General features: G+C 38.9%; 2 protein-coding genes, 1 long non-coding RNA gene and 4 other non-coding genes across 8 annotated transcripts in view; 3 read left to right on the top strand and 4 right to left on the bottom strand.

Annotated features, from left to right (window-relative positions):
- Positions 1-9,674, bottom strand: part of LOC107648921 (histone H4) — a 31,885-nt gene extending 22,211 nt beyond the window's left edge. The window contains exon 1 of one of the 2 annotated variants that reach the window (XR_008916795.1): positions 8,439-9,209. Coding sequence is in view for 1 of the 2 variants with exons in the window: in XM_056819321.1 (XP_056675299.1) it covers positions 9,303-9,614 (312 nt within the window). In the remaining variant the exon portion in view is untranslated. Of the gene's footprint in view, positions 1-8,438 lie in introns of both variants that reach the window. The other variant, XM_056819321.1, reaches the window with a different exon arrangement.
- A 7,868-nt stretch (positions 9,675-17,542) lies between these two features.
- On the bottom strand, positions 17,543-17,970 carry LOC100013421 (histone H4). Its single transcript, XM_001364460.4, has one exon. It carries the CDS (start codon positions 17,932-17,934, stop codon positions 17,623-17,625), a length of 312 nt encoding a protein of 103 aa, XP_001364497.1. The 5' UTR covers positions 17,935-17,970; the 3' UTR covers positions 17,543-17,622.
- A 789-nt stretch (positions 17,971-18,759) lies between these two features.
- TRNAM-CAU (transfer RNA methionine (anticodon CAU)) lies at positions 18,760-18,831 on the top strand. The gene has a single exon. It is a non-coding gene; the product is annotated as a tRNA-Met (tRNA).
- Positions 18,832-20,238: 1,407 nt separating this feature from the next.
- Positions 20,239-20,320, top strand: TRNAS-UGA (transfer RNA serine (anticodon UGA)). Its single transcript has one exon. It is a non-coding gene; the product is annotated as a tRNA-Ser (tRNA).
- An 876-nt stretch (positions 20,321-21,196) lies between these two features.
- On the bottom strand, positions 21,197-21,278 carry TRNAS-GCU (transfer RNA serine (anticodon GCU)). Its single transcript has one exon. It is a non-coding gene; the product is annotated as a tRNA-Ser (tRNA).
- A 160-nt stretch (positions 21,279-21,438) lies between these two features.
- On the bottom strand, positions 21,439-21,510 carry TRNAQ-UUG (transfer RNA glutamine (anticodon UUG)). Its single transcript has one exon. It is a non-coding gene; the product is annotated as a tRNA-Gln (tRNA).
- A 364-nt stretch (positions 21,511-21,874) lies between these two features.
- Positions 21,875-26,055, top strand: LOC107651017 (uncharacterized). The gene is made up of 2 exons (XR_001627323.2): positions 21,875-21,951; positions 25,241-26,055. It is a non-coding gene; the product is annotated as an uncharacterized LOC107651017 (long non-coding RNA).
- Positions 26,056-26,376: the final 321 nt, after the last annotated feature.

Below are 26,376 nucleotides of genomic sequence, written 5' to 3'. Positions count from 1 at the left end.
CACTATTGCCTACTGAACCAGTATTTATATACCCTTTAAGGTTTACAAGCTTTTCAAATATTATTTCTTTTTATGCTCACAAGAATCCTGGCAGAAATAGGTACTGCATTATCAACTCCATTTTACAGATGGGCATACTGAGACCAGAGTAAAATAAAGGAGAGAGACAACAAGCAAGAGGAAGTACTAGCACAAGGAAACAAATTTGACTTTGAGGATATGATATCATTGATACAATAGAGTTTTGTAAATGCCTGGATGATGTGATATGGAGACCCCGATATGGAAGCTGCCAGGGTCCTGCTTCTGGGAGAGGATGTTCTGCATTCCTCTACCTGGGTAGGAGTAGCCCCTCTCATAGCAATGTAGCTGGAACAGGCTGCATCTTTAAATCCACCAGACTGAGAGTTTCCCTTTCATCCCAACATTGTCCCGGGGTAAGATTGTGTCCACTCCAAGCTCAGGCATCATGCCCTGAGCCGGGAGTAGGGAAGGTACTCTCTTCCTTCTAGGCCTTATGGGCTTGAGATTCAGATTTGGGGGCTGAGCTTCTTTCACATGTCCTTTTCCGTCCTAGGTGCAGGCTACAGATCCTCTTGACTCAGGAATTGGAATCATGGTGACCTTGTAAGCAGTATTCTAGGATGTATAATGCTGACAGCCAATCAGGAAATCCCTGATAGCTAGAGTGCTAAGACTCAAGCTAGGTTGAGCCCATGCTATATAGGAATGGAGTTAGGCCAAGAAATGAATCTCTCTCCTCTCCTCAAAGACTACAGGAATTGAAGAGGGCAGATTATGTCTCCCAAGTTTTCAGAGGGGCAATATTCATATGGCTGTTATTGGCTATATCTTTTAAGTAAATATTCTTTTTTATGAATTAATATTCTAATGGTTAACTATAACTAGGTTATAGGGGACCCTAGAATTGGGGTAATGCTACCTGTGGAGGATTGAGCCAATGGCAGAGACTAGGCGCCCTCCCCTCAAGTCTCTTCATGGCTACTTGAGAACCCTGGGGAGGTCTAAAACATAACATGTTTGACCACAAGACAATAGGAGCTAAGGGAATTATTGTTACTTTGAACAGGGGTGGGATGAAATTTGTGACTGTGCTGTAGATTAAGATGGGAATACATTATTCACAATTAACAGAATATGTACTAAGAAGGTATATTCATACAGACTGAAACATACTATATTTCACTTTCTTCATTTGTTTGTTCCAGGTCTCTTCCAAAAAATGACCATAATACAGAAAATGTTTTACAGTGTTATACATGCAAAATCTGTATTAGGGAGAGAGGGAGAGAATCTGGCTCAAAAGTTTTTTTTTTTTAAAACGAAGGCTGAAAATTGATTTTATATAATTGAGGGGGAAAATAAAAATTATTTTAAGAAGAAATATTAATGAGAAGAAATCCATGATAAAGGAAGATTAGGAAGAAAATTAGGGTAAAAGCTGATGAAATGAAAAACACACGTGAATTTTGCCTGGGGTATGCTTTAGACTAAATAGTCTAAAGCCAATTTCTGATCAGAAATAGGGAATAGTTGAATGATTTGGGAAACAAATTAAAAGTCTGGCAAAAAGACATGGTATAGTAATGATGGAAGACTTCAATTATTCAACTGCTTCTCTCTTCTTAAGGTAAATTGAGTTACATTGAAAATAATTTCTAAAGATGAAGCAATTAACAAATCAAAATCTATTCTGACTCTGATTCTCACTAATAATGAGAAATTAGTTGCTGAAGTAGAAATTAAGAGAACTCTTAGAAAAGTAACTGATCTCTACTAGAATTCTTGATATCAACAGAGCTTCATATAAACTCTAGACGTGAGGAGAACAGAGTTGAAAGAATTAAAAAAAATAGATAGGATCTCATGGATTTTAATTTTAATTTTACCAGGAAAGTCAGTTTTGGAAAGATAGGATATCCTCCAGAATGACATTCTAAAGACAAAAAGGGAAAAAATGTAGTGGAAAAAAATCTGAATTTGGAGTCAGAAGACCTGGGTTCTAATTCCAGTAAATTCTGCCACTTCTACCTCTCCAACTTTGGACAAATCCTTCAACCACTGTGGGCCTTAAATTCCTCAACTGTAAAATGAGGGAGTCAGACTAGATGCTCTTGGGGAACCCTTCTAGTTCTACCTCTATGATACTATAAAGCAATGTGGAAGAAAAATGGAATTTGTCTGAGGTGCCTGTTGTGAAAAAGGCAGAAAACTTATTAACTACTTAAGATTAATAAACACAAACATATATACAAAATAATACAGAAGATGAAAGCAAGTCTAAGTAAAAGAGAATAACATATGTTATCAAGAATATAAATGCTCAGAATAAGTTGAGACTGGAAAAGACAACTGAGGACAACAAGAAGGGAGATGGGTTTTCCTATTGTTTCACTTTATTTGGTTTCCCCTGGTTTGTTTGTTGCTGTACTGGGAGATAAGAGAGGATCAAGGAAGAGATGAGATATTATTTTGTGTGGCTTGAATGATAATATAAACTGCCAGTCAGGAGGAGATAAACCTGCTCAGCTCTAATTTTGAAATCATTTTTCTCTGTCAAGGCAAAGGACTTAGGGTTCTAAAAATTTTACAGAACCAAAATGGCTAAGGGGATGGTAATGTTCAAGATAAATCAATCAACATATATTTATTAAGTGCCTATTTTACACTATATGTTTTTTCTAGGTATTATAGAGTCTACAAAAATGAAAATAAAGGAATCCTTGTTCTCTAGGAGCTGGTATTCTTTCCATTGGGGAAACTAGATAAACAAGGAGCAAATTTAGAGTATAGGACAGCTAGATGATTCAGTGGATAAAGTATTAGGCTTTGAGTCTGAAAGACTTGAATTCAACAGAGGAAAGAGAGAACCTAGATATCCTGGATGAATTCAGGTCATCTAACTGAGATGAGCCAGATTTTTTTTTTAATTTAAACATTATTTTATTTGGTCGTTTTCATACATTGTTCATTGGAAACAAAGATCGTTTTCTTTTCCTCCCCTCCCCCCCCATGCCTTTCCCTCTCCCATAGCCGACGCATGATTCCATTGGTTATCACATGTGTTCTTGACTCGAACCCATTTCCCTGTTGTTGGAATTTGCATTATAGTGTTCATTTAGAGTCTCTCCTCAGTCTTATCTCCTCCAACCCTGTAGTCAAGCAGTTGTTTTTCATCGGTGTTTTTACTCCCACAGTTTATCCTCTGCTTGTGGGTAGTATTTTTTTTTTTAGATCCCTGCAGATTGTTCAGGGAAATTGCATTGATACTAATGGAGAAGTCTATCACCTTCGATTGTACCACAATGTATCAGTCTCTGTGTATAATGTTTTCCTAGTTCTGCTCCTTTCGCTCTGCATCACTTCATGGAGGTTGTTCCAGTCTCCATGGAATTCCTCCACTTTATTATTCCTTTGAGCACAATAGTATTCCATCACCAACATATACCACAATTTGTTCAGCCATTCCCCAATTGATGGGCATCCCCTCATTTTCCAATTTTTGGACACCACAAAGAGCGCAGCTATGAATATTCTTGTACAAGTCTTTTTGTCCATTATCTCTTTGGCCAGATTTTAAAAGAACTGGTAGATATGGTTTGTAACCATGAAAATGTGGTTTCATCAAGACTGTGAATTGCCCAAACTGTAAAGGTTTCGATCAAACTGTAAAGATAATTTTTAGTGTCTTGATTTATATTAAAAATAAGTGGTCGCCATGGGAAAATTCCCAAATATGAAAATACCCAAGTCAGCTGGGTTTTATGGAGATTTTAATACAGATGAAGGAATTAAGGGAAGATAGAGAGAGAGAAAATAGTAGAAAGGGCCTAGGCCAAATGGCCTAGGCCTGAGCCTTAAGGGAGAGAGAGTCAGTCTTTATCACTCACCACAAGATTGTCCCAAGCAAGCTCCAGTCCTTCATTGAAATCCTCAACTCCTGAACTGAGATCAGAGACCCTTCTCTGAACTCCTGAACTCTGAACTGAGTTCAGAGAGCTCCTTTTAAAGAGAATTTTCTCTTATGTCACCTCCCCTAAATTTTCACATCTACCAATCATAGTAGACGCTTTTCGCTTTTCCCCCGGACTGTCCATTCTTAGTTCTCATCACTCTTTAGTTTTCACCTTCTCTGGATATATTATATCTTCTGAGTATTTCACATCTCTTTTGCTAAGCTTGCCTTTTGTAAGTTGCTTGACCTTATAGTGATTAATTTAACCTTTATAGGTACTTAGCACCCTTTTGCATTAGATCTAAAAATAGACCACCTAGCTTAGGGTTTTTACTTCACTATAAGTATGAGTTAGGGACTTTTCATTGTTTAATCAGGAGTTTGCAACTTTATCTTCCCCTAAGACACTGTCTGAGTAGGGTGGAGTAATTTTAAAGTTCCCAATACATTCCTGATCAAGTACCTCCATTGTTAAAAATGGGGAATAGCTTAATCAAATCTTCTGATGTAGAGTCTGAGCAGTTTTAAGATTCACAGGTTGCAATATTTGAAAGATAATGGGAAACAAATGAAATACCACAAAACTGGAGAATAGGAAGGATTCAAATTTTTTTTAAATGTATGTGTATATGCATATGTGTGTTAAGAACAAGATCTGAAAACTGTAGAGCAATGAGCTCACTTTAATTTCTAGGAAAATTCTAGAATGGATCATTAAAGAGATCATTAGTCTACAGGAAATTCATCACCCCTAGAAAGGGAAGTGCTAATTACAAAGAACCTGCATTGTTTCAAGGATAAAACATGCCAGACTAATTTCATTTCAATCTTCAAGTGGTTTCCTATTGAGAAGGGACAGACATGTCCTGGTAAATGTTTAACAACTGGCTATACAACACACTTCTCAGTTTAATTATTATTACCATTTTCTCTTTCTCAAGTCTAAACAATAAGCAAAAATAATAAAAAAATAATAATAAACCAAGTCCTGGTTTATAATATTTGCAGACTTCTAAGGTGTAAATTCTGATAATGAAAATTTGACAGTTGAATCTCTAACTAATAGGATGTGTCTCCAGCATATTCCTAAAGAGGAATTAGATTTGTTCTATATGACTCCAGAAGAGAGAGATCTACGAGCAATGGGTGAAAGCAGTACAGAGAAAAATTTAGGTTTGATGTGAGAGAAAACTTCATAGCAAATTAAGGCTGCCTCAGATTTTAAATGGGTTTCCTGTAGTGGTTATGTTGTCTCCCATCTTTGAATGGAAGTGAGAAATGTGTGTGTGTGTGTGTGTGTGTGTGTGTGTGTGTTTAGTATTTACATATTTGTGAGGTATAAATGCTTATACTGAAAATTTAACAATAGAGTCTTTCTAGCCATCTGGAGCTGGCTGTAGTAGAAGTGAGAAGTGTGTGTTTTTATGAGTGTGTATATATACATGTAAGTACACATAAAGATATTTATGTGTATATACACACACGTATATATTTGCCTCCCCTAAATACTCCTGGTCTCAGGGTAAGAATTTTGTGTTCAAATTCTACTGGCTTCTTTTAAAAGGCAGCCCAGCTGAACAATCTCAGCATTCCCTTCCAAACAACTTTAAAATAACACCTCAAATCAAATTTTGGAGAAGCACAGCAAACAAAAGATCAGAGTGAAACATTTTCCTGTCCTAAGAAAACTTGGGAGATAGGCAGAATTTTGTGACAGTAGGGTGAAAACCTGTCCAGAGCCCACCTCACAACAGAGAGGAGCACCAGGGGAAAGTCACACTGAGGCTACTGAAAGGTCCCTGGTAGCAATTCTAGGGCAAAGAAAGTGCAAGCACAACAGCAGGACAACCAGGGGCCTTTCCTAGAAAAAGATCAGAGTAGTGCTGGTCAAGAGAGCAGTGACCACACCTCTCCCAGGATCACACCACCTTGGAAGCACCAAAAGCTTGCAGACCCCTAGAATTTGCTCTTAAAATAGCAGCACTGAAAAGTTTAAAGCTTAGGTCACCTCCTAAGAAAACAAGGCTCAATTTTAGCATAAATTCAGTCAAGAAATAGGCTAGAAAAATGAGCAAACAACCACAAAAAGAATTTGACTATAAAAAGCCACTACTCTGGCAGAGAAGACCAAAACATAAACTCAGAAGACAACAATATGAAAGCAGTTACAAACAAAGCCTCAAAGAAAAAATCCTAACTAGGCTCAAATCCAAACAAAAAAATTCTTGGAAGAAGTAGAGATAGTAGTAGAGAAAAAAATTGGGGGGAAAAATGAGTATGATGCATGAAAATTGTGAAAAGAGAACCCACAGTTTGGTAAAAGGGACTCGCGCACACACACACAAAATACTGAAGAGAAATAACACCTTAAGAAACAGCATTATAGGACAGCAGGTTGTACAGCGGATGGAGCACCAAGCCTGGAGTTAGGAGGACCTAGATTAGAATCTGACTTTAGACACTTCCTACCTGTGTGATCCTGAACAGGTCATTTAACACTATTTGCCTAACCCTTGCCCTTCTGTCTTAGAATTGTTACTAAAAAAGTAAGGGTTTAAAAAACAAAATAAAACTTGTCTAATGGCAGAAGAGGCACAAAAATTCACTGGGGGTGGGGGATAGGGGTGTGTGAACTTTTAAGAAGCAGAATTGGCCAAAAGGAAAAAGAGTTACAAAATCTCACTAAAGAAAATAATTCCTTACAATTTAGAATTGGGCAAGTGTTAGCTCATAACTCCATGAAATATTAAGAAATATTTTTTTAAGTCAAAAGAATGAACAATACAAGAAATATCTCATTAGAAAAAAAGTCAACCTGGAGAGAAAATTAAAGAATTATCAGAGTACCTGAAAGTCATGATTAAAAGAGAACCTAGACATCATATTTCAAGAAATTATCAAGAAACATTGCCCAGATATCTTAGATCCAAAAGGTAAAACAGAAATTGAAAGAATCTGCCAATTACCTTCTAAAAAAGATCATGAAAACTCCCGGGGATATTAAACAAATTCCAGAGCTACCAGTTTGAAGAGGAAATACTTCAAGTAGTCATAAAGAAACAATTAAAATATTGTGGAGCCATCGGGAACACATAAGATTTAATGGTTTCCAAGTTAAAGAAGCTGAGGGCTTGGAATAAGACCTTCTGGAAGGCAAAGAAGCTAGGATGATAGCCAAAAATAACCTACCTAGCAAAACAATATAATCCTTCAGGAGGGAAATGAATATTTAATGAGATAGAGGATTTTCAAGTTTTCCTCTTGAAAAGACCAGACTTGGGGGCAGCTGGGTGGCTCCATGGATTGAGGATCAGGCCCAGAGATGGGAGGTCCTGGATTCAAATGTGACCACAGACACTTCCTAGCTGTGTGACCCTGGTCAAGTCCCTTAACCCCCATTGCCTAGCCCTGACCACTCTTCTGTCTTGGAACCAATACCCAGTATTGATTCTAAGATGGAAGGTAAGAGTTAAAAAAAAAAGACCAGACTCGAAAAGAAAACTGACACTCAAACACAAGACTCAAGAGAAACACAAAAAAGTAAGTAGGACAGAGAAATCATAATGGTCTCAATAGTTAAACTGTTTACATTCTCATATGGGAGATGATACATGTAACTCCTAAGAACTTTATAAAAGAGTTTACATAGAGTGCATGATTCTATTGGAATGAGCTCTATAAACAATGAAGGCTTGAGAAAGAGGGCTGTACAGAGAAAAAGGGGAAAGGAAGAGGCAGAATGGAGACATTTTTCTCACATAAAAGAGGCAGGAAAGGAAGAGCTTCTATAGTGGAAGGAGAAATGAGGGGCAAGGGTGGCAAGCAATGCTTGAACCTCACTCTCCTCAGAGGTGGTTCTAAGAAAGAAGGATATATATATGTGTGTGTGTGTGTGTGTGTGTGTGTGTGTGTGTGTGTATGTATATATGTATGTACATACACACATACATATAAAATGTAAGGGAATATATACAATAGGGAAATAGGAGGGGAAGGGAATCAGAAAAAGTGGAGGGATGATAAAAAGGACTGAATAACAGAGGCAGTGATTAGAAGCTAAATAGAATTTTGAGGAAGGGACAGGATAAAAAAGAAACAAGAAGAAAATCGATGGAAAGAAATACACAGTAATCATAAAGACTGGATTTTAATGGCTTTTCACAACCTGGCCCTTTCCTATCCTTCTAGGCTTTTTAACACATTGCTACCCTCCAGGAATTCTATGGTCCAACTGCTCTATAAGCAGTTTTTTCCTAATAGATTGTTATTTTCTTTACCTTTACAGTAGCCGTCTTTGATACCTGGAATATTGTCCTTCCTAGACTCCATTTCTTAAAATTCCTTCGCTTCCTGTTCCAGGAAACCTTTCCTGGTCTCACTTCTTCCGAAACCACCAAACCTTCACCTGCAAGATGCGAAAACTTTCCCCACGAAAGCTACTTCCCACCTACTTTGTACTTACCCAAACAAATGTTTTCTCTATTACGAATGTAAACTCGAGTGCAGAGATTTTGTATTTCTTTGTATCCCATTGTGTTGATTACAATGCTTGGCAGCATAGTAAACTCTTAATGATTGTAAATTTAATTGAAAATTATGCTTTCGGTTTAGTCAATCCTGACAATCTGAACGTTAAAATACAGAAATCTTCAAAACGGTAAGTGGATACAGAATGCATCTTATCTCAGACACATACCGCATGACTTCAAGACCCTGTTCAAGAATACCCAATATCCCCAGGATAAAGAACCTATAACGTTTTCCAATGGTGAAAAGTTACTTTCCAAAATGTCACTCTTCTTCCTTCTACAGGTGTGCTTTAAATTTCCAGTACTTCGTAGAAAGAGAAAGAATTTTAGAATGTCGAGCTTCACAGCGGACTGGATTAGATACCTCTTTCCTGATTGGGCAAGATACTCCCGCATTGCTTGGCACTACCCTCCGATTGGTTTACGCCTTTTCTTAACCTCGCGGGATCTCTGGCACTTTTACCCAGACTGCCTCCCCCTAACAGACCCAGAACAGGACTCCATTTTGTGACATTAACGTGCATAGTCCAATCTGCTTTTGTCTTCCAAGACTCTCGAATGGAGGACGCGCGGCGGAAACCGACCTGTTAAAACCTTACGCAATCATGAGCTACATAATAGACCTTTCTTTTTTACTTACAAGTTTGACCGAACGTAAACTTACTAGCAAAAAATCAGAACGAGAAAACTAGTCAAGAGGCGCAAAGATATGTTAGAGCTCCTTATTAAGACAATGGAGGGGGGCCCTGAAAAGGGCCTTTTGGTTTTTCTTGGCGGGGTTGCAAGATGTAGCTGGCTTAACCGCCGAATCCGTAAAGGGTTCTGCCCTGGCGCTTGAGCGCGTAAACCACGTCCATGGCGGTGACGGTCTTTCTCTTGGCGTGCTCCGTGTAGGTGACGGCGTCCCGGATCACGTTCTCCAGGAAAACCTTCAGTACGCCACGGGTCTCCTCATAAATGAGTCCCGAGATACGCTTGACACCACCACGGCGAGCCAGACGGCGAATAGCAGGCTTGGTAATGCCCTGAATGTTATCCCGAAGCACTTTCCTGTGCCGTTTGGCACCCCCTTTGCCTAATCCCTTACCTCCCTTGCCGCGCCCAGACATGGCTAAAGACTGCGAACAATACTGCTAGCAGAGAACCAGACTGGTCAGGAACTCCGCGCTAGCGGTTTATATAGCCAACTATCCGACCTATTTGGGAACTGAAAGCGCGCGGGCGGGGTCGGGGCTTTGGGGTTGTTCTCCGCCCACTAGGTTCAAGAATACAGCGTTTTAAAATGCATAAGCTAAAAAATAATAATAAATTCCTCTCTATTTTGAAAAAAAAAATTAGCGTTTCTGATTATTTAACTCAGAAAAGGGAAATTTAGATCTTTTCAGGAAAATTTCTCTGGAAGATTCTTTAAATGAAGCAAGAGACAAATGAGAGCTGTCTTCTATACCCTGCCTGAGGAGTTCAGGGCAAAAGAGAGGAGCCAAGGACTGGTTTATTTGATTTAAACTTCACACACTACTTAGAATCATAGAGCTAGACCTGGAAGGGATCCAACACACCATTTAGTACAGGAATTCCTTTGTTTGTGTCAGAGTTCCTTTTCCTTTGGCAGGGTGGTGAAGTCCACAGACCCCTTCTCAGAAGGTTTTTAAATATTTAAAATAAAATACGGAGGATTCCTTTGTAATTTGTATTGAAATAGTTACCAACATTGTTTAGAATTCAGTATTAAGAACTTCTCATTCAGTTCTACATTATTCTTATTTTACAGATGAGGAAAGTTGGGCCTGAGAAAGTAAGCAACTTGCCCAGCACTCAGGTTAATACAGTAAACTATTTTTTGAACCTGAGTTTTGCTCTCTTGTACCAGCCTGCTTCCCTAACACTGAGCCCATTAACCTACAACGTTTATTTAACCATATACCGTTAGCCTCAGCCTACTAGCACAAAGCCTTCCTAGTAAGCTGAAAAGGACAAGAAAAGCAATCTAGTCCAACCCACTCCTTTTAAGGGTGAAGGAATTAAGGCCCTGGGATTTTCTCCAGGCCATATAGCGGGTGAGTGACATCAGGAATTAGAATTCATGTCTTTCAGATTCCCAACAGCTCTCTGAATGATTATTAGATTACTTTCTTATTACAAGATTCCTCCATACAGTTGTCCTTTAACAACAATGCATAAAAAGGAAAGGCTTTAACTTGCCCAGAGTTTGAGTGGTATGCAGAAAAGCAAGATTTGAACTCCTATTCTTTTTGTTACTAAAAATGGAGAGATTCTATAATTTACTGAGTTCATAATATTTACAGAATTCTTTTTTAAGGTTTGCAAAGCATCTTACAAATATCTCATTTTATCCTCATACATAGCAACTGTCAATGAGAAATTTGGATGACTCAGTTTACCTCTGCATTTTGAGAAACCTCAGTGCCAAGCACCCCTGTTTTGGGGTGGAACTATGGACTTTAGAGTTCTTTGGGAACTATATCGTTGGTGGGATTTGTGGACATAGCTAATGTTAAGTATCTTTTATTTGTTTTGAAGGCTTCCCTTAGGGTGTTAAGTCTTCTCTAAGGAGCCCAGCTCCTGAATTTGACCCTTGCCTTTGATGTGATATAGCTGACCCCTAGGTGATACCCCTGAGGCTGGCTGCAAAGGGGTTCTCAACAGGTTTGTGGTTTGTCTCTGCAGGCTTACCATAGCAAATTCTCCAGAGGGTATGAGACCCCCCCAAGGTCTGTTTCTCTTCGGAGCTGGCAATCAGCACTGTGTTTTTTCCCAAAGTGGAGTTGGCATTGGAGCTGGCATTTAGTGTGGTGCTTTCTCCCAGGGATAAGGTTCCCAGAGTCCCCAGGCTGTAGGCCCTGTGTGGTAGTTGGCTCTGGGCTCTGTGTGGTGGCCAGAGTACAAAGCTATCCCTATTCCTGATTAAAGAGTGGCTTTTCTGACAACTTTGGTAGTTCTGTGTTATTTCGAAGTCAACACAACTATGGGGAGCTGGTGTTCATTATTATCCTTTTTCAGAGACAATTGAAAACAGATTAAAGAACACTGAGAGGGTCTCAGGTAGTTTGGAATTCAAGTTTTCCTGACTTAAGGACTAGAGTTCTATCCACTGTACTAACTACCTTAGAGAAGATACAGCTCAAGAAAGTTGGAAGAGTGAAGGAGGTGATATAAGTTATAACAGCAAGCTAGTTTCAGTTCCTATTGTACAGTTATTATGTTGATCTATTAGAGGAATGTCAATATTAATCGCTAGCTCTTTCTGATAGTACTTCCTTTAAGTTTTGCAGAATGATTTAAACATTTCTTTTGGTCAGCAGTGTGAGATAAAGGCTGTTATATCCATTTTACAGATGAAGAAACTGAAGCTCAGAAAGTTATTTACCAAACATCGCACAACTAATAAATGTCAGAGATGAGAAACAAGTCAGATTCTCCAAGTTACTCCAAAGCGATTCCATTATATCACTCTCTCTGAGCAAAGTCAAGAAAGCACAGCATGTCTGTCTTTGGGAAAATAATTCATAAATTGGCTAAGGTATAGATTAGTAGAAAATAATATGAAATTCCCCAAAGGGTATATCATAGACCTAGAGGGGACTTCTGAGGTTATCTAGTCCAACTATGTCATTTAATAGAGAAGGATACTGAGATTCCACAATCAGCATGAGAAGCAAGATTTGAATCTGAATTTATCTGATCCCAAAGCCAAAGATAGGAATTCATAAGGGCAGGTTTTTCCATTGTACCATGCAAAAGATTGCAAAAGGCTTGGCAATTGTCTGTTGTCTTGTTAAGGTAAGACTATTGTCAGTGGACAATAGCAGTTACTTGAATATTTTTAATAAAAGGTATGACATGATTAGATCTATGTGCAAGAAATATCCTGTCGAAGTTTGCAGAGGCTGGGCAGAATGACAGTAGAAAGATGTTAGTGAACTTAATGTAGCAGAAGGAACTCTACACTTGAAGTCAGAGGACCTCAGTGGGTATGCTGCCCCTCCTACTATTTTGTGACCTTGGAGCAGGGCTAAGATACCATGTTACAGATCTGGCATTTGGGCAGCCCTTTTCCCCAATGTTCCTGCTAATTATCTCTTCCTTTCCTCCTCTTGATTATATGCTGAACAACCTTATCTTTACCTCTGCAGGAACACAGAGACCTTGATCCATTCAAGTTTTCAGGCCAACTCCCTCAGTTCTTCATGGTCTCTCCAGTCCTCCTTTCTTTTTCTTTAGTGACCCTGGATGACCAGGGAATTATTAAATACAATCCTGCTGATAATATGGAGAACCACCAAGCCTTACTATCTCACTACTAACATGCTATCTAAATCTTCATGTGATTTACCAATGTATCCTGAAGACCTCCTAGTCCTTCAACTGAATCCTGTTCTATATACTGAATATGAGTTCATTGACAGCAGAGAGTTGGCTCAATCTTCAGCTTGAATTACCAGCACTTAGCACAGTGCTACCCTCATAAGGAATACTTAATATACATTTTTTTTTGTTTTTCCAAACCATTTAAGTCATCTACACCAATTTCTTCCTCTTTGCAGAGATAGGGATATACTTATACAAATGTGCTTGATCCAAGGGCCAATGAAGACCTCTCCTGGGGACCTGAACTAGGCTTGTTAGGTCATCAGTTAAGACTGATGGGGGTCATATGGTTCAAGTCTTTCATTTCTATAAACCTGTAGCCCACACAATGATATGCCTAACCAAGGGGACACAGTGGCAGAGGTAGGATTTGGACAAGGACCCTCCTCTACCAAATCCATCTTGCTTTTCATTGCACTGTAGCAGAAGCAAAGCTTTCAGATGGTATAAGATTTGCAATAGTGTTGTGATTAGGTCTTGGTAACTTGCTGGGGACTGCTACAGAGTCACAAGAAAGAAAGACTGGACCATTATCAAAGCAAAGATAATGAGCCTTTATTGTAAGCAGCACACCAGATTTACACAATCTATCCTCCCCAATCCTCCCCAGAATGTGAACAGGGGAGTTAACCCATTCCCAGGATTTCTTGGAACTGTTTATGCAGCCTTGAACTGAGATTTCTAAGTTTTGGTGTACTCAGGAGGAATGGTATGTCACAAACACCTGGGAAGAGGAATTCCATTCCATGAAGTCATGAAAGGTTCACTGCAGTAACTAATTAGATAGGTGAAGTCAGAGAGAAGGAGGGGATATAAAGGAAAGGCCCAGTGAATGGTGGTACAAAAGGCATCTATAATGAAGGTAAGAAGAGGAGCAAGTTTAGGGAGAGCTATTTAAATAGCTTCCTAATTGATCTCCTTACTAGCAATATCTCCTCTTTCTAACAGGTTTCCCACCAAGCCCCCATAGCACAGATAAGCCTGTTTATATGCTCAATATCTCTGGTGATTTTAAGGGAACTAGAATCTCCTCAGCCAGGCAGACATCTGAAGCTTTCCACAGTCCGAATCTAATCTATCTTCCCAGACATTAAACAACATTTCCTTTTGAATTCTCTGTATTCCCACCAACCGTGTCTACTTGCTGGGCCTGAACTCTGCATTTTCTTTAGAACTTTGTAGTTGTTGACTAGTCTGTGCTGAGTTTAGAATCTTTAGCTTCCTTCAGGGTTTGCCATCTCCTAGGTCTCCCTTTGGACCCTTAGTTGTTACTGTTGCCTCTCTCCTTAAATTATTTTACATTTAATTTACTGTGAAAATGTTGCATCTCCAAGCAGAATGAAAGCACCTTCAAGGACAAACATTGTTCATTTTGTTTTATAGGATCAACTTAGCATGGTTTCTTGAAGATAAAAATGTTTAATGAATGAATGTAGAATGAAGGAACAAAGAGGGAGGTAAAGATAAAATCAGTTTGAAACACATCAAAGGCAGGGAAGAATAGTGCACAGTGACAACATTTGGCCATCCTGGAATTGTGTCGATGGCCACTTATGGGGCTATGTAAGTTTGTGGTATTATTATTAATAATAATGGCAGGAACCGTATCTTATTCACTTATCTTCCATAGTGCCTAACTTGTGCTGTAGGCCTCAAATAAGTATATTTTCACTTAACACTAATATACATTATATATATCACTTTAAGGTTTACAAATTACTTTTTTTACAAAAATTGTTTTAGGTAATAGTTCAAGTCTTGTTTTCCTAGTTTTACAGTTTAAAAACCTGGGGCTCAGAGTAGCCAAGTAAATTGTCCAGGGAGACACAACTAGCTGATAGCAAAGCATGTAAATACTGGTTTCCCATTATGCTATACTGCCTATGGATCACTATGAATGAATGAATGAATGAATGATAAAAGTATAGTTTCCTACTCAAGGGGATCTGTTCTAAGTCTATTACATTTAATACTGCCTTGGGAAATCTAGGTGACTTGTTGACCACCTCAGAATAGGTGACTGAAGCTAACCTAAATTCTGGTTGGCCCTTCTTGAATAAAAACTATATTTTAAAAGTATGGTTCTTCATTCTTTAAAATTTTTAAAAATAGAATGTCCCCACTATGGGACATGTGACCCTCTTAGGGGATGTAAAGCAATGGTAAAAAATGATTGGACAACATGACCAATATGGAAATAAATGTTACATGATCACACAGGTATAACCTATATCAAACTGCTTATCATCTTAGAGAGAGGAGGAGAGAAGGGAGGGAGAGAATTTGGAACTCAAAATTTTAGAAAGAAATGTTTGTTTTTATATGTAATTGGAAAAAATAAAATGTGTAAAATGATTGGATTTTTTTCAAGTATAACAAATATTTCAACATATTTAAAAATATTTCAACATAAATATACCTATTTTTTACAGCAAACACAAAGTCAACTTCTAAGTCAACAGAAATGAAACTAACAGTCAATTTGCTCCAAATGCCGGTGAATGTATAATGACATTTAATATGATCTGCCAAAATGAGGTCAAATTTGAAGACTGGGCTTTGTATGTTGGGGGAAGTCACCCAGCTGTCAGTCATATTCCTAAAATGAACCCTTGTCCATGTTACTTCCCTAATCCATGAAATGCAGTGGCTTTCTTTTGCCTTCAGAATCAAATATAAAATTCTGTCTTTTAAAGTACTTTACAGTCTAGCTACTTCTATCTTTCCATTCTTCTTACAATTTATCACCTTCTATGTATTCTCTCTCTCTTTTTTTAATCCTTACCTTTCATCTTGGAGTCAATACTGTGTATTGGCTCTAAGGCAGAAGTGTGGTAAGGGCTAGGCAATGGGGGATAAGCTTTTATGTATTCTTGATACAATGAAACTGGCCTGGCTTCCTTGCTGTTTCTCATATAGAACACTCCTATTTTTTTTTAACTGGTTGTCTCCCTTCCCTTCTAGCCTTCATGGATTTCTTAAACATTCAACTTAAAACATTTAAACTTAAAGGATCAAATCTCCTCAATGAATCCTTTCCCATCTTTCTTCCTCCCTTCCACTACTTAGTGCCTTCCCTTTGATATTATCTTCCATTTGCACTCTGTATCTTGCATATACTTAGTTTTTTGCATGTAGTCTCTCCCAGCAAAACAGTAGTCCCTTAAGGGAAGAGACTATGTGTTTTTGCCTTTTTTCTATATCACCAGTGTTTAGCACAATATTTGGTATACAGTAGAGCTATTGGTGACCCCACTTCCATGAATCACAACTGGTATTCAATTCATTGGATGATAACAAGGGCTTCCAAATCATCCACTTCTATGTAGAAAGTGCTAGTGATTTTTCCTTGCTTCAGAGGAATTCTAGGACAGTGACTGGTGGGGTATTATCTGTTATCTCCATTCCCAAGTCTACTTTTTGGAATCTTTGAGCATAATAATTGATTGAGGAAGGAAGAGAAAATGTAGAAGAAAGTGTGGCTCACTCCATGACTGGCCTTGAAACATTATTATTCATTGTAAAGTTAGAAAACTTGGAGACATTTCTTATCTGAATTGTCCCAAAGCTGAGGGTACTAAATAGTAACAAAGAACACAGATGCCATTAAATTTATTCATTGTTTGAAACTCTTAATTCTTTCAAGTGATGCTCTAAAGTTATGAGCCTATTTATTCTCTATATGGGCACCATAAACAGGTTAACATTCACTCACATTCAGCTTTACATATCAGGACAGCTTGCATCAGCAAGGTGAAAAGGATTTAAAAAAAAAAAAGCCATTAGATGGAGCAAACCATGGGATATCACTAGAGTGGGAGAGGTAGGAGATTGCAACTGATATGGTTATGGAAACCCTCAACTCAGAAATAGCAACAAATCCTGACAATCTTGACAGTTAGATCATCAGTCTGATTTCAGAGGTTGCCACAGGGCATCTAAGGCAGAGGATGCTGCATGTTGTTTTGCTTTTTTTTTTAAGTATTAAACTATATGATAGGGTGGGACAAGGGACTGTGCCCCTCATCCCACTATGCTGAGAAGATAAATCAAGCAGGAAACTAGTCATTAGGGGTTTCACCCAATTTGTGTATGGGAGACTTCAAGCACCAAATAACTTAAGCCCTGACCCATCCTCTATTCCTGGGGCCTTTCTATTGGGGCTTATGTTTATGAAGCTTCAGGGGTCCCTTATTGCTTCTTAGATAAAATATAAATTCCATTGTTTGGAACTTAAAGCCCTTCATAGTCCAGAATAGATCCAGATTTCCTATATAAAAATACCTTATCTTTCCCCTTTGGGTAGTTATTTCCAAAAGAATTCTTGATGCATAACCTTAAGACTGTTAAGAGGCAAAAAAAAAAAAAGCTACAGTATAGGATGGAGATTGAGAATGAGAATTTGGCAAGTTCTGAACATGGTAGTCTATTGCTCTGAAATGTCTCATAGAAGCTCCAAGTTAATCTTGATTGTTTTGCTGGACTTCCCCGCCACGGATCCCAAACACTTCCTTTGCTACTTCAATACTTCCGCTAAAAATCTGTTTAAACTGTTTACTGAGCCGTCTATTTGAGTTCCCAAAGTTAGTTAAGGCATAGAAATGCAGCCTTGTTCTGTGGAAACAAATTAAAATACTCCAAGCAGGACTAGTTACAGCTTTTTTAATGAAAAGTTGGGGGGCCCTGAAAAGGGCCTTTTTTTCTTGCGGGGTTAGTAAGAGCGCCTTTTTAGCCTCCGAATCCGTAGAGGGTTCTGCCCTGGCGCTTGAGCGCGTAGACCACGTCCATGGCGGTGACTGTCTTCCTCTTGGCGTGCTCCGTGTAGGTGACGGCGTCCCGGATCACGTTCTCCAGGAAGACTTTGAGCACGCCGCGGGTCTCCTCATAAATGAGCCCCGAGATACGCTTGACACCACCACGCCGAGCGAGACGGCGGATAGCAGGTTTGGTGATGCCCTGGATGTTATCTCGGAGAACTTTCCGGTGGCGCTTAGCACCCCCTTTGCCTAAGCCCTTTCCTCCCTTGCCACGGCCAGACATGATTTAGCTGATCAGCTGCGAAAAGCTAAGTGCCGTTTCGAGCGCTGCAGTCCCTTATATATCCAGTTAGCCGACCTGTTTGGGAACTGAAAGCGCGCGGGCGGGAACGAAGTTTTCTGAGTCCTCTTTCTCCGCCCCTTTTGGCTCTGACACTATTGGCGGCAGATCCTGTTCCAGAAAGCCAAGATTCTTACGTTCTCTCTGCTAAACCGCCCATTCCATCTTTAAGAACGCCTTTTTCTCCCTTTCCTTTTTCTTTTGGACTTAGGCGAGGCATTTTCAGAGACAGCTTTCAAGAAAAATTCTGTGTTCTTTCTTATTTCATAAGCTTGTAGAGCTTAGAGCAAAAAGCCCAAAAGCCTGATGGCTTCTTAAGGTTTGTAGCCAACGGACACAAGTACCCACCAGAGATTAAATTAAAATGCATCTAGTGTTTGCTTCTGGCGTCCATATGCACGGGAAGAAGAAGGGAGGGAATGGAGCGTTAAAAAAAAGCGATTATTAGTCATTCCATCAACTGGGAAAATATGTGGGAATGTTTACTTGGGCACATGCACAGGCAGCACTTCATTTCAGAATGTACGAAAGTAAGATTGTTAAACTCAAAGGATCAGTCACAATTTAGGACAAGCAAGTCAATTTTTTGTTTTTATTTTTTGGTCTGGGGGTGTAGAATGGTTCGGGATCGGGGAATAACATGGGAACGCCTCTGGGTTTGGGAAGAAAATTCTTTTTAAAAAAAAAGGCAAATGAAACAAGAAATAATGTCATTTGTGGATACGAGGTAGCCAATTGGAAGAAGAAAAAAATCTACGTTGTGCAGTTAGCAGAGTGGCGCAGCGGAAGCGTGCTGGGCCCATAACCCAGAGGTCGATGGATCGAAACCATCCTCTGCTATCTCGTGGCTATCACTTTTGTTTTAATTGATACCTAACTTTACATTTGAAAATATGAATGCTATTTAGCTTCAGAGTGAAAATAAGAAATCGAAAAGATGAAAAGAAAAATTAATGTGGACTTTTTAATATTTGCTATATGTCCTCTTTTGAAATATATCAAAAATCATGTTATTCACTTCCATGTACAGAAGTGATAGACTCAGAGTGCAGACTCAGGGCTTCATTTGTTTGATGTGTTTTTTGGCCAATGACAGAATTTCTTTTGCTCGACTATACATCTTTGTTACAGGTTTTGCTTTTTTTTCTTTCTCAAAGAGAGATAGGAGAGGATTAGAAAGGAAGTGGAAGAGAGAGAGAATTCTGACCTTGAAACCAAATAAAATTGAATTAAAAAACCCCAAAAACATATCATTAACCTTTATCGGTTATATGTTGCATTTAAAAACTTCACTTATCATCACTGTTACCTGATGTGTCCAATAATGGTAACCATAATTTTTATTTTGTCAGAGAGTAAGCCTGTGCGATTAAGATGATTGGTGAAGTAGAGAAAATATAAAGTGAAAAGTTGAGAGTATTAAGTTGGAGAAAAAAAGTGGGTGACACTGGAGAAAGCAAGTATTCTTCCTAGATTAGATAAGAATTTGATTTATCTTTATCTTACACCAATGGTAATGAGTCACAAACAGTCCTCTTAGCCTAAGGTAGCAGAGTGGAGAGCTTTTAGGACCGAATTGTTTCTTTTTTTTTTTTAATAAAGCTAATAAAGTTTTTCAAAAGAATGTTTAGAACCTACCCACTTTTCCATTCTGGGCCTCATAAAGGACTCAAAACCTCATGGATCAAATAGAAACTTTTTGTTGGGTTTAGTGGAAAGATATGTAAAAGTATAGTACTTGGTAAAGTCAGATCTGCTTGTAAAAGTATAGTACTTGGTAAAGTCAGATCTGCTTGACTGAGGAAGAACATCCCCTGTTATTTAATTGATTACAAAAATAAAAGACCTTCAAGAAACCAGTTGTTAAGTTATAGTTTTTGATCACACTTAGTACACAAGAATTACATTTTCTTTCAAAAGGGCACTAATTCCTCCTGTGTATATTTTTTCCTCAGAAAAGATCTTTTGTAATTGGCAGAACTTAAACTTATAAAGGGTATCTCTAGGGCTTTCAGATTATTAATTTAACTATTGAACCATGTTTATCTTGCTAAAAGAGAGCTTATTAAAACTTTAGAATAATCTTATAAAGCATTCAGTTATTCATTCATTTTTTGTTCTCGTTAAATAAATATTTATTGAGTATCTATTACATATCTGACATTAAATGAAACTGAACAAAATACTGGGTTTAACCTGAAAGGAAATGAAGAAATGAAACATTCATGAGTTAAGTAGAAGCTCGTAGTAGTCGTGGCCGAGTGGTTAAGGCGATGGACTTGAAATCCATTGGGGTTTCCCCGCGCAGGTTCGAATCCTGCCGACTACGAGATAGCGTTTTGTGCACAATAAGTATATTTTTTTAATAAGAGGAAGGTGATTCTGCAACCCCCTTCAACTACACCTCTGTTTCTTAGCAATGTCCTACTGATTTGAAGTATAATTTTCTTCTCTCTGAAAACAGAATTAGGAAAGGTCAAATTGTCCATCGACGTCTCTGTGATTCAATTTATGTTTTTCAGAAATGAGGAATCTTCGACTATTTCTAAATTCACTCAGTTCTAACGTTCTGTAATTCCTTCAAGTATGATATTTGCTTGTAAGACGTCAGAGAAAGATGGAATAGGAATGCAGCATGGGGAAATTGGATTGTAAGATTTTGAATAGAGAATGGGTATATTTTCATCGACGAGAAGTACATTTCAGGAGCTCCAAATAGCACGAAGGTTTGAAATTAGGAAATCCCACTCCAAATTTTGAGGATGTGAAGAAACTTTACTGAAGAAGAGGAAGCAGTCAATATAATGAAAGCAGGGGTTATATAGTTTTGCCAACTTTGTACCTCCTAACCTCCTAAATCATTAATTAAGTTTGTGATTGGTTGTTTTACAGACTGATCTAGACCAAAGAATTTGTCACCGGGTGAGTGATGAGAATGACTGACTGATGACTATCATCATCACTGGATAAAAAAAGTATAGAAATTTGTTGTACAAAATGCTAGGGTAGAGAGGAAAAGGCTAAGAAGGAGAACTTTTTATTCTTTCCTAAGTGAAGATTTAGACTAAATTGGAAATTATGCACGGTTTTTTTAGTTTAAACTCAATCACTGGAGTGATTCCACTTACCTACGTATGTGCAAGTTACCAGTCATGTCCCCACCGTTAAAGGATTAAAATGCAGAGATTTGTTAAGCAAGAGAAACCGACGAGGATGGGATTCGAACCCACGCGTGCAGAGCACAATGGATTAGCAGTCCATCGCCTTAACCACTCGGCCACCTCGTCTACTTACCTAGATCTTCTGGTGTAATTCAGTAGTAGTGAAGGTTTTTCCTAGAGCGAACTATGAACTAGTAAATTTCTCCATATTCTTTCTTTTCATCAGAAAAGCCTTTCCGAACACGTCATATTGACGAACTCGAAAAAATAAGCAAATGAAAAACGAAGGTCCCACCGAGATTCGAACTCAGATCGCTGGATTCAAAGTCCAGAGTGCTAACCATTACACCATGGGGCCTCTCACTGCAAATCAGACTGCGAAATTGATCCTTATTGGACGTAGCCAATCTTTTTTCCCTTTCTACCCTCTTGTTTCTCCTTCACGTTTAAGATTCCAAAAACTGTTTTCAGCCTTTCAGTGGTGCCTAACAACCACCAGGCTCACAATCTTTATAAATACGGCCCAGAGAGGGAGACGAAGCAGGACCTAAAGTTCGACTCGGCCTGACCTCCCACCCGACTCACAAAATTCCCCTAAAAATTCTCTCTCGAGTTTCTCTAAACACACAATCGCCCACACATGGAGCTCTAAGGATCGGCTTTACTAGGAGGCTCAGATTCCCAGAATTCACTGGGCCAGATGGGAGACTACGCGTGCGTCTGTGCAAGTCTGTGATTGGTTCGCAGAGGTTTCCCTGGTGGAAGTATTAGCTAGCGTATCCTTCTAGCAGAAGTGCGAGTGAGTAGTTTCCCTCTGATACCAGGTTTTCTGGCGTATTCCGAGCTGATCATGGTTGTTTGGGGTTCTCTTTACCTACTGGAATGAGAGACCACTATATCCCATAACTTCCGGGAAGGTGGCGGGTAATCGGCCTCTCTTGTGCCGGAGGAGGAAGCCCTTCTTGCTCCGCCTTCTCTGATTTTTGGGCTCCTTAATCAGTACGGAGGAGCAACCCCTTCTCCTTCGCCCCCCATTGTCTTGTTTCGCGCCACGTGCATGTATGTATCTGAGTAGCTACATATGTGTATATAGGTTTATGTATAAATGTTTAGATATTTACACATTATGTTGTGTCAACCCGTCCGAAAACTCAAACTAAGTGATTAGCAAATAAAGTGAGCCTTCTATTCGGGTTGAAGGAATTGAAATTTGAGATAAGGGCTTATTTAGACAGGGATGTCAGAGGAGGGTGGGAGAAAATGGTCAGGAAGTAGGAAAAACATTGAAAAGCCGAACCACAGGGAAGTGTCCTTGAGACTTTCTCTAGGAACAGGGGTGATTAGAAACCGCTGGGGTATGCAGGAATCTTCGAGGGGTCTGGGCCTGAAGGATAGGCGTTGGTGTAAGTTATGTATTCCTGAAAAAGCAAAATGTCATTACTTTTGTATTATAACATTGAGAAAGCCTCAGTGTTTTACCTAAATTAAAAGTTAATAATCTTAAGACTACAAACTCTATTAAGCTTCATTGCACTAGCAGGAAAGGAATAATAAAGATGAGTAAAATACTATGTGTTCTAAAAATGTAACAGACAAACTTTTTTAAAGCAACAGTTCTCAAACTTTTTTGTCTCTGGAACCCTTTACACTCTTAAAAATCAGTGAGGACTCTCCCCAAAAGTTTCTGTTTAAATGGATTCTATTGATCAATATTTATCCTATAGACATTCAAACATATTAATGGTATGAAAATGAATTTGACCTTATAACTTACCTCTGAAAGTGGTTCTGATATCCCTAAGAATCCTTGACCACATTTTGAGAACCACTTTTATGGAGATTCATGTTTATGTCTCCTTGAGTCCCCAGAACTATACATTGTGTCTTGGTATAACATGACAAATTAATCTTTGGTTTATTATCCCACTTCTTTAGATAAAAATTATGTCCTTTAAAATAATAACTGGCACTTCCAGGTAAACATGGCCGAATTCTAGATGCAACTCTTCCTCTTCCCAGCACCCATGGCTATAGACTACCTCAAAAGACCAAAAAAAACCATTCTTATAAGACCGGAGGGACTCTACAGTAGGGGGAAACATTGCAGAAATAGATACTGTGGAGAATATTTCTGGTTGTGGTAAATGATATACTCTGGCTTGACTAGAGAGCTACTAGGGGAAACTTCAGAGTGTCTAGTTATAATGGAGATAGAGATATGTCTTCAGAGATAGAGAGATGCTACTAGAGGGGTGTAAAAATGGAGATTTGAACACCGAACTTCAATTCCCAGGAGTCCTTGGCCACTTCCCAAAATGCCTTGTAACCTCACCTGGACTGAGAGGAGATGGAGTATTTAAACTGACTGTATCCGCCTACCCACTCTCTTTCTGCTTCTGCTTCCAAGCACACTGTCTTTCAAGATGTAGTGTAAGTGAAATTGAATGGGCCTTTCGGCCCTCTTAGGCACATGCTTTCTTATTTTGTATTTTCTTTATTTCTTAATCTTTAATAAACTTCATAAAAATATAATACTTTTATTACTAGAAACAAAATTTTAATCTTAACAGGGGGTACTCTGGGGTTGCCTATCTATCACTATTGATGGCTAATAGATCAAGATTATTTCCTCCTCCTCCCTTATTGCCTCTGTGAATCTTAAAATTTCTCAGACTACCTTGGAACATTATCTTAAGGTTATGGTTAAGGTTATTGCCCATTTAAACAATGGAGGTATTTGATCAGGAATGTATTGGGAACTTTAAAATCACTCCACCCATATTTAGGCATACTTTAGGGGAAGATAAAGTTGTAAAACTCCTTAGTGAACAATGAAGGTAATTAACTCATACTTATAGTGAGGCCAAAACCTTAAGCTAGGTCTATTTTTAGATCTAATACAAAAGGGTGCTAAGTACCTATGAAGGTCAAATTAATTACTAAAAGGTCAGGCAACTTGCAAGGGGCAAATTTAGCAAAGAGGTGTGAAATACTCAGAAGATATAATTTACCCAGAGAAGGTGAGAACTGAAAACTAAAAATGGGCTGTCCTAGGAAAAGCATCTACTGTGATTGGTAGACGTGAAAATTTAGGGGAAGTGACACAAGAGAAATTTCTCTTTAAAAGGAGCTGTCTGAACCAGTTCAAGGTAGTTCGATTTAATTCAGCTTTGGGAGCTGAATTGGAGGTCAGGAGTCAGAGGAGGCTGCTGGGTCTCTGAACACTAGGGTTTTGCTTGGAAAGATCTTGTGGTGAGTGATTAAAGACTGACTTAGTTTCTCTCTTAAAGAGAAAAAGCCTAGGCCATTGGCCTAGGCCCTAGCCTTTTCCTGCTATTTCCTCTTACTCTGTCTCTTTCCCTTTCCTTAATTCCTTCATTTATATTAATTAAAATCTCCATAAAACCCAGCTGACTTGGGTATTTCATATTTTGAGAATTTTTCCCATGGTGATCACTTATTTTTGACATAAAATCAAGACGCTAAAAATTTTCTTTACAGTTTTGGCAATTCAGTTTTGAAACCCATATTTTCCTGATCACACCTCCCTTCACCACCATCTTCTTGAAGCCTTTGGCTTTGCCCCTCCCCCCTGAGTGGACTGTGAGATTTATGAAGAAAAACTCCTTTCTTTTCTCTTCTCAAGTCAGGGGTTTTATTGGGAACAACAGGATGGAAATTGAAGTGAGAGGAATGAGGTTGTCCCTAATCTAAAAGGAGGATTAGGAGGACTTTGGGAATGTCAGTCCTGTCACAGCTGTGACACAGGGGCAGTCAGAGAGTGTGGAGGACAAGTATTTTTCTTCTTTAAACCAGCCAGATAATCTTTGCTTGAGTAATTCAAGTCCAGACTCTATCAAAAGCCACAAAGGTCTCTCTCTGCCTAGAACAGAAAAAAAGCCAGTCTCTTGGTCAGAAACCCAAGAGCAGAAATTTCTCAGTTCATCTCTCTGGCCAGGCTCCAACTGACTTTCCTGGGAATATATTATTTTGGAATGTTCACCTTGATGACAGCTGAGATCCTTTACTTTGTTTTGCATGCTTGTCTTGTCTTGTAAATCCTCTCTTCCTTCATGCCTCTTCCACAGGATCTACCCTCCCCCACCTCACCTATTGAGCCAGAGTCAGAGCCAGCTTGTGCCAGAATCAGCTAGTGAACGAGGGGAACCTCTAGAGAGAGCAAGGGGCACCTCTAGGTCCTTGGGAACTGACTAAGACCACCAAAGTCCTACCCCTGAGAGCAGCTACACCTGAAATCCCAGTGGGAGGGGGAGCATAGACCATGGGCACTCCTGAGAAGGTAATGCAGAGAAGAGCCCCAAACAGAAGCTGCGAACATCGAACAGCAGAGGCTGCGGAGATTCAAGAGCTTACCTCAGGCAAAACCCTTGCTCCTTAACTCCATACACAGAGAACCTGCCCAGCTCACTCAGATTTCTGACTAAAAAGGGAAGGTAAAACCTCCACTGTGATGGCAGATTGCTCACAGGACCAACAAACACTCTCTAAGAAAAACAAAAAAAGGCAGTGACCCTCGAAAATTTTTACAGAGGAAAAACCCAGGCTACAGAGGAAATACAGGTGGAAATTCAAACACAGACAAAACCTTCTAAAAAAATGGAAATTGTCCACAAGCTCTGGAAGAATTTAAATTGGAGCTTATCAAAAAGATGGAAGCCTTCTGGCAAGAGAGGTGGGAAATGGTTGAAAGAGGAAGTCAAAAAATTATAGCAGAAAGTAAAAAAATTAAAGCAGAAAACCAGGCCTTAAGGACCAGAATTGAGCAACTGGAAACCAATGATCTGGCAAAACATCAAGAATTAATAAAGCAAAGTCAAAATAATAACTAACTTTATAATATAGATGACTAACAAAAAATAAAGTTAATCTTGAAAGCATAAAATTTTCCACATTATCTTTATTACTCAAAATATTTGAAATACCTTTTACTTTTGTTATGGGATTGGTGGGAGTGGAGGGACTAGTCTTGTCTTTGCAATTGCATGAAATAAATATGTGATGCTAATACTCTGAGATTCTTAACACAATATGGATGCCCCCCAGTTGGTTTTTTCCATTCACATTCCCTGACCATCTCCTTCCAACATTCTTCCCAGTCTGCCTGTCATCTTTCTAAATTTCTGCTTTATCACCCCAAATTTTCCATTTCTTTCTCAGATCTCCCTCATTGCATTCCCCTCAGGCCCCCTTATCTTATGTATCA

The sequence above is a fragment of the Monodelphis domestica genome, chromosome 2 (assembly GCF_027887165.1).
Source record: "Monodelphis domestica isolate mMonDom1 chromosome 2, mMonDom1.pri, whole genome shotgun sequence".
Taxonomy (NCBI): domain Eukaryota; kingdom Metazoa; phylum Chordata; class Mammalia; order Didelphimorphia; family Didelphidae; genus Monodelphis; species Monodelphis domestica.
Note: the sequence above shows the minus strand (reverse complement) of the source record. Positions and strands in the feature narration are given on the sequence as shown.

Excerpts from the sequence above, each read along its gene's own strand:
- LOC100013421 (XM_001364460.4), bottom strand. The coding sequence starts at position 17,934 with ATGTCTGGCCGTGGCAAGGGAGGAAAGGGCTTAGGCAAAGGGGGTGCT.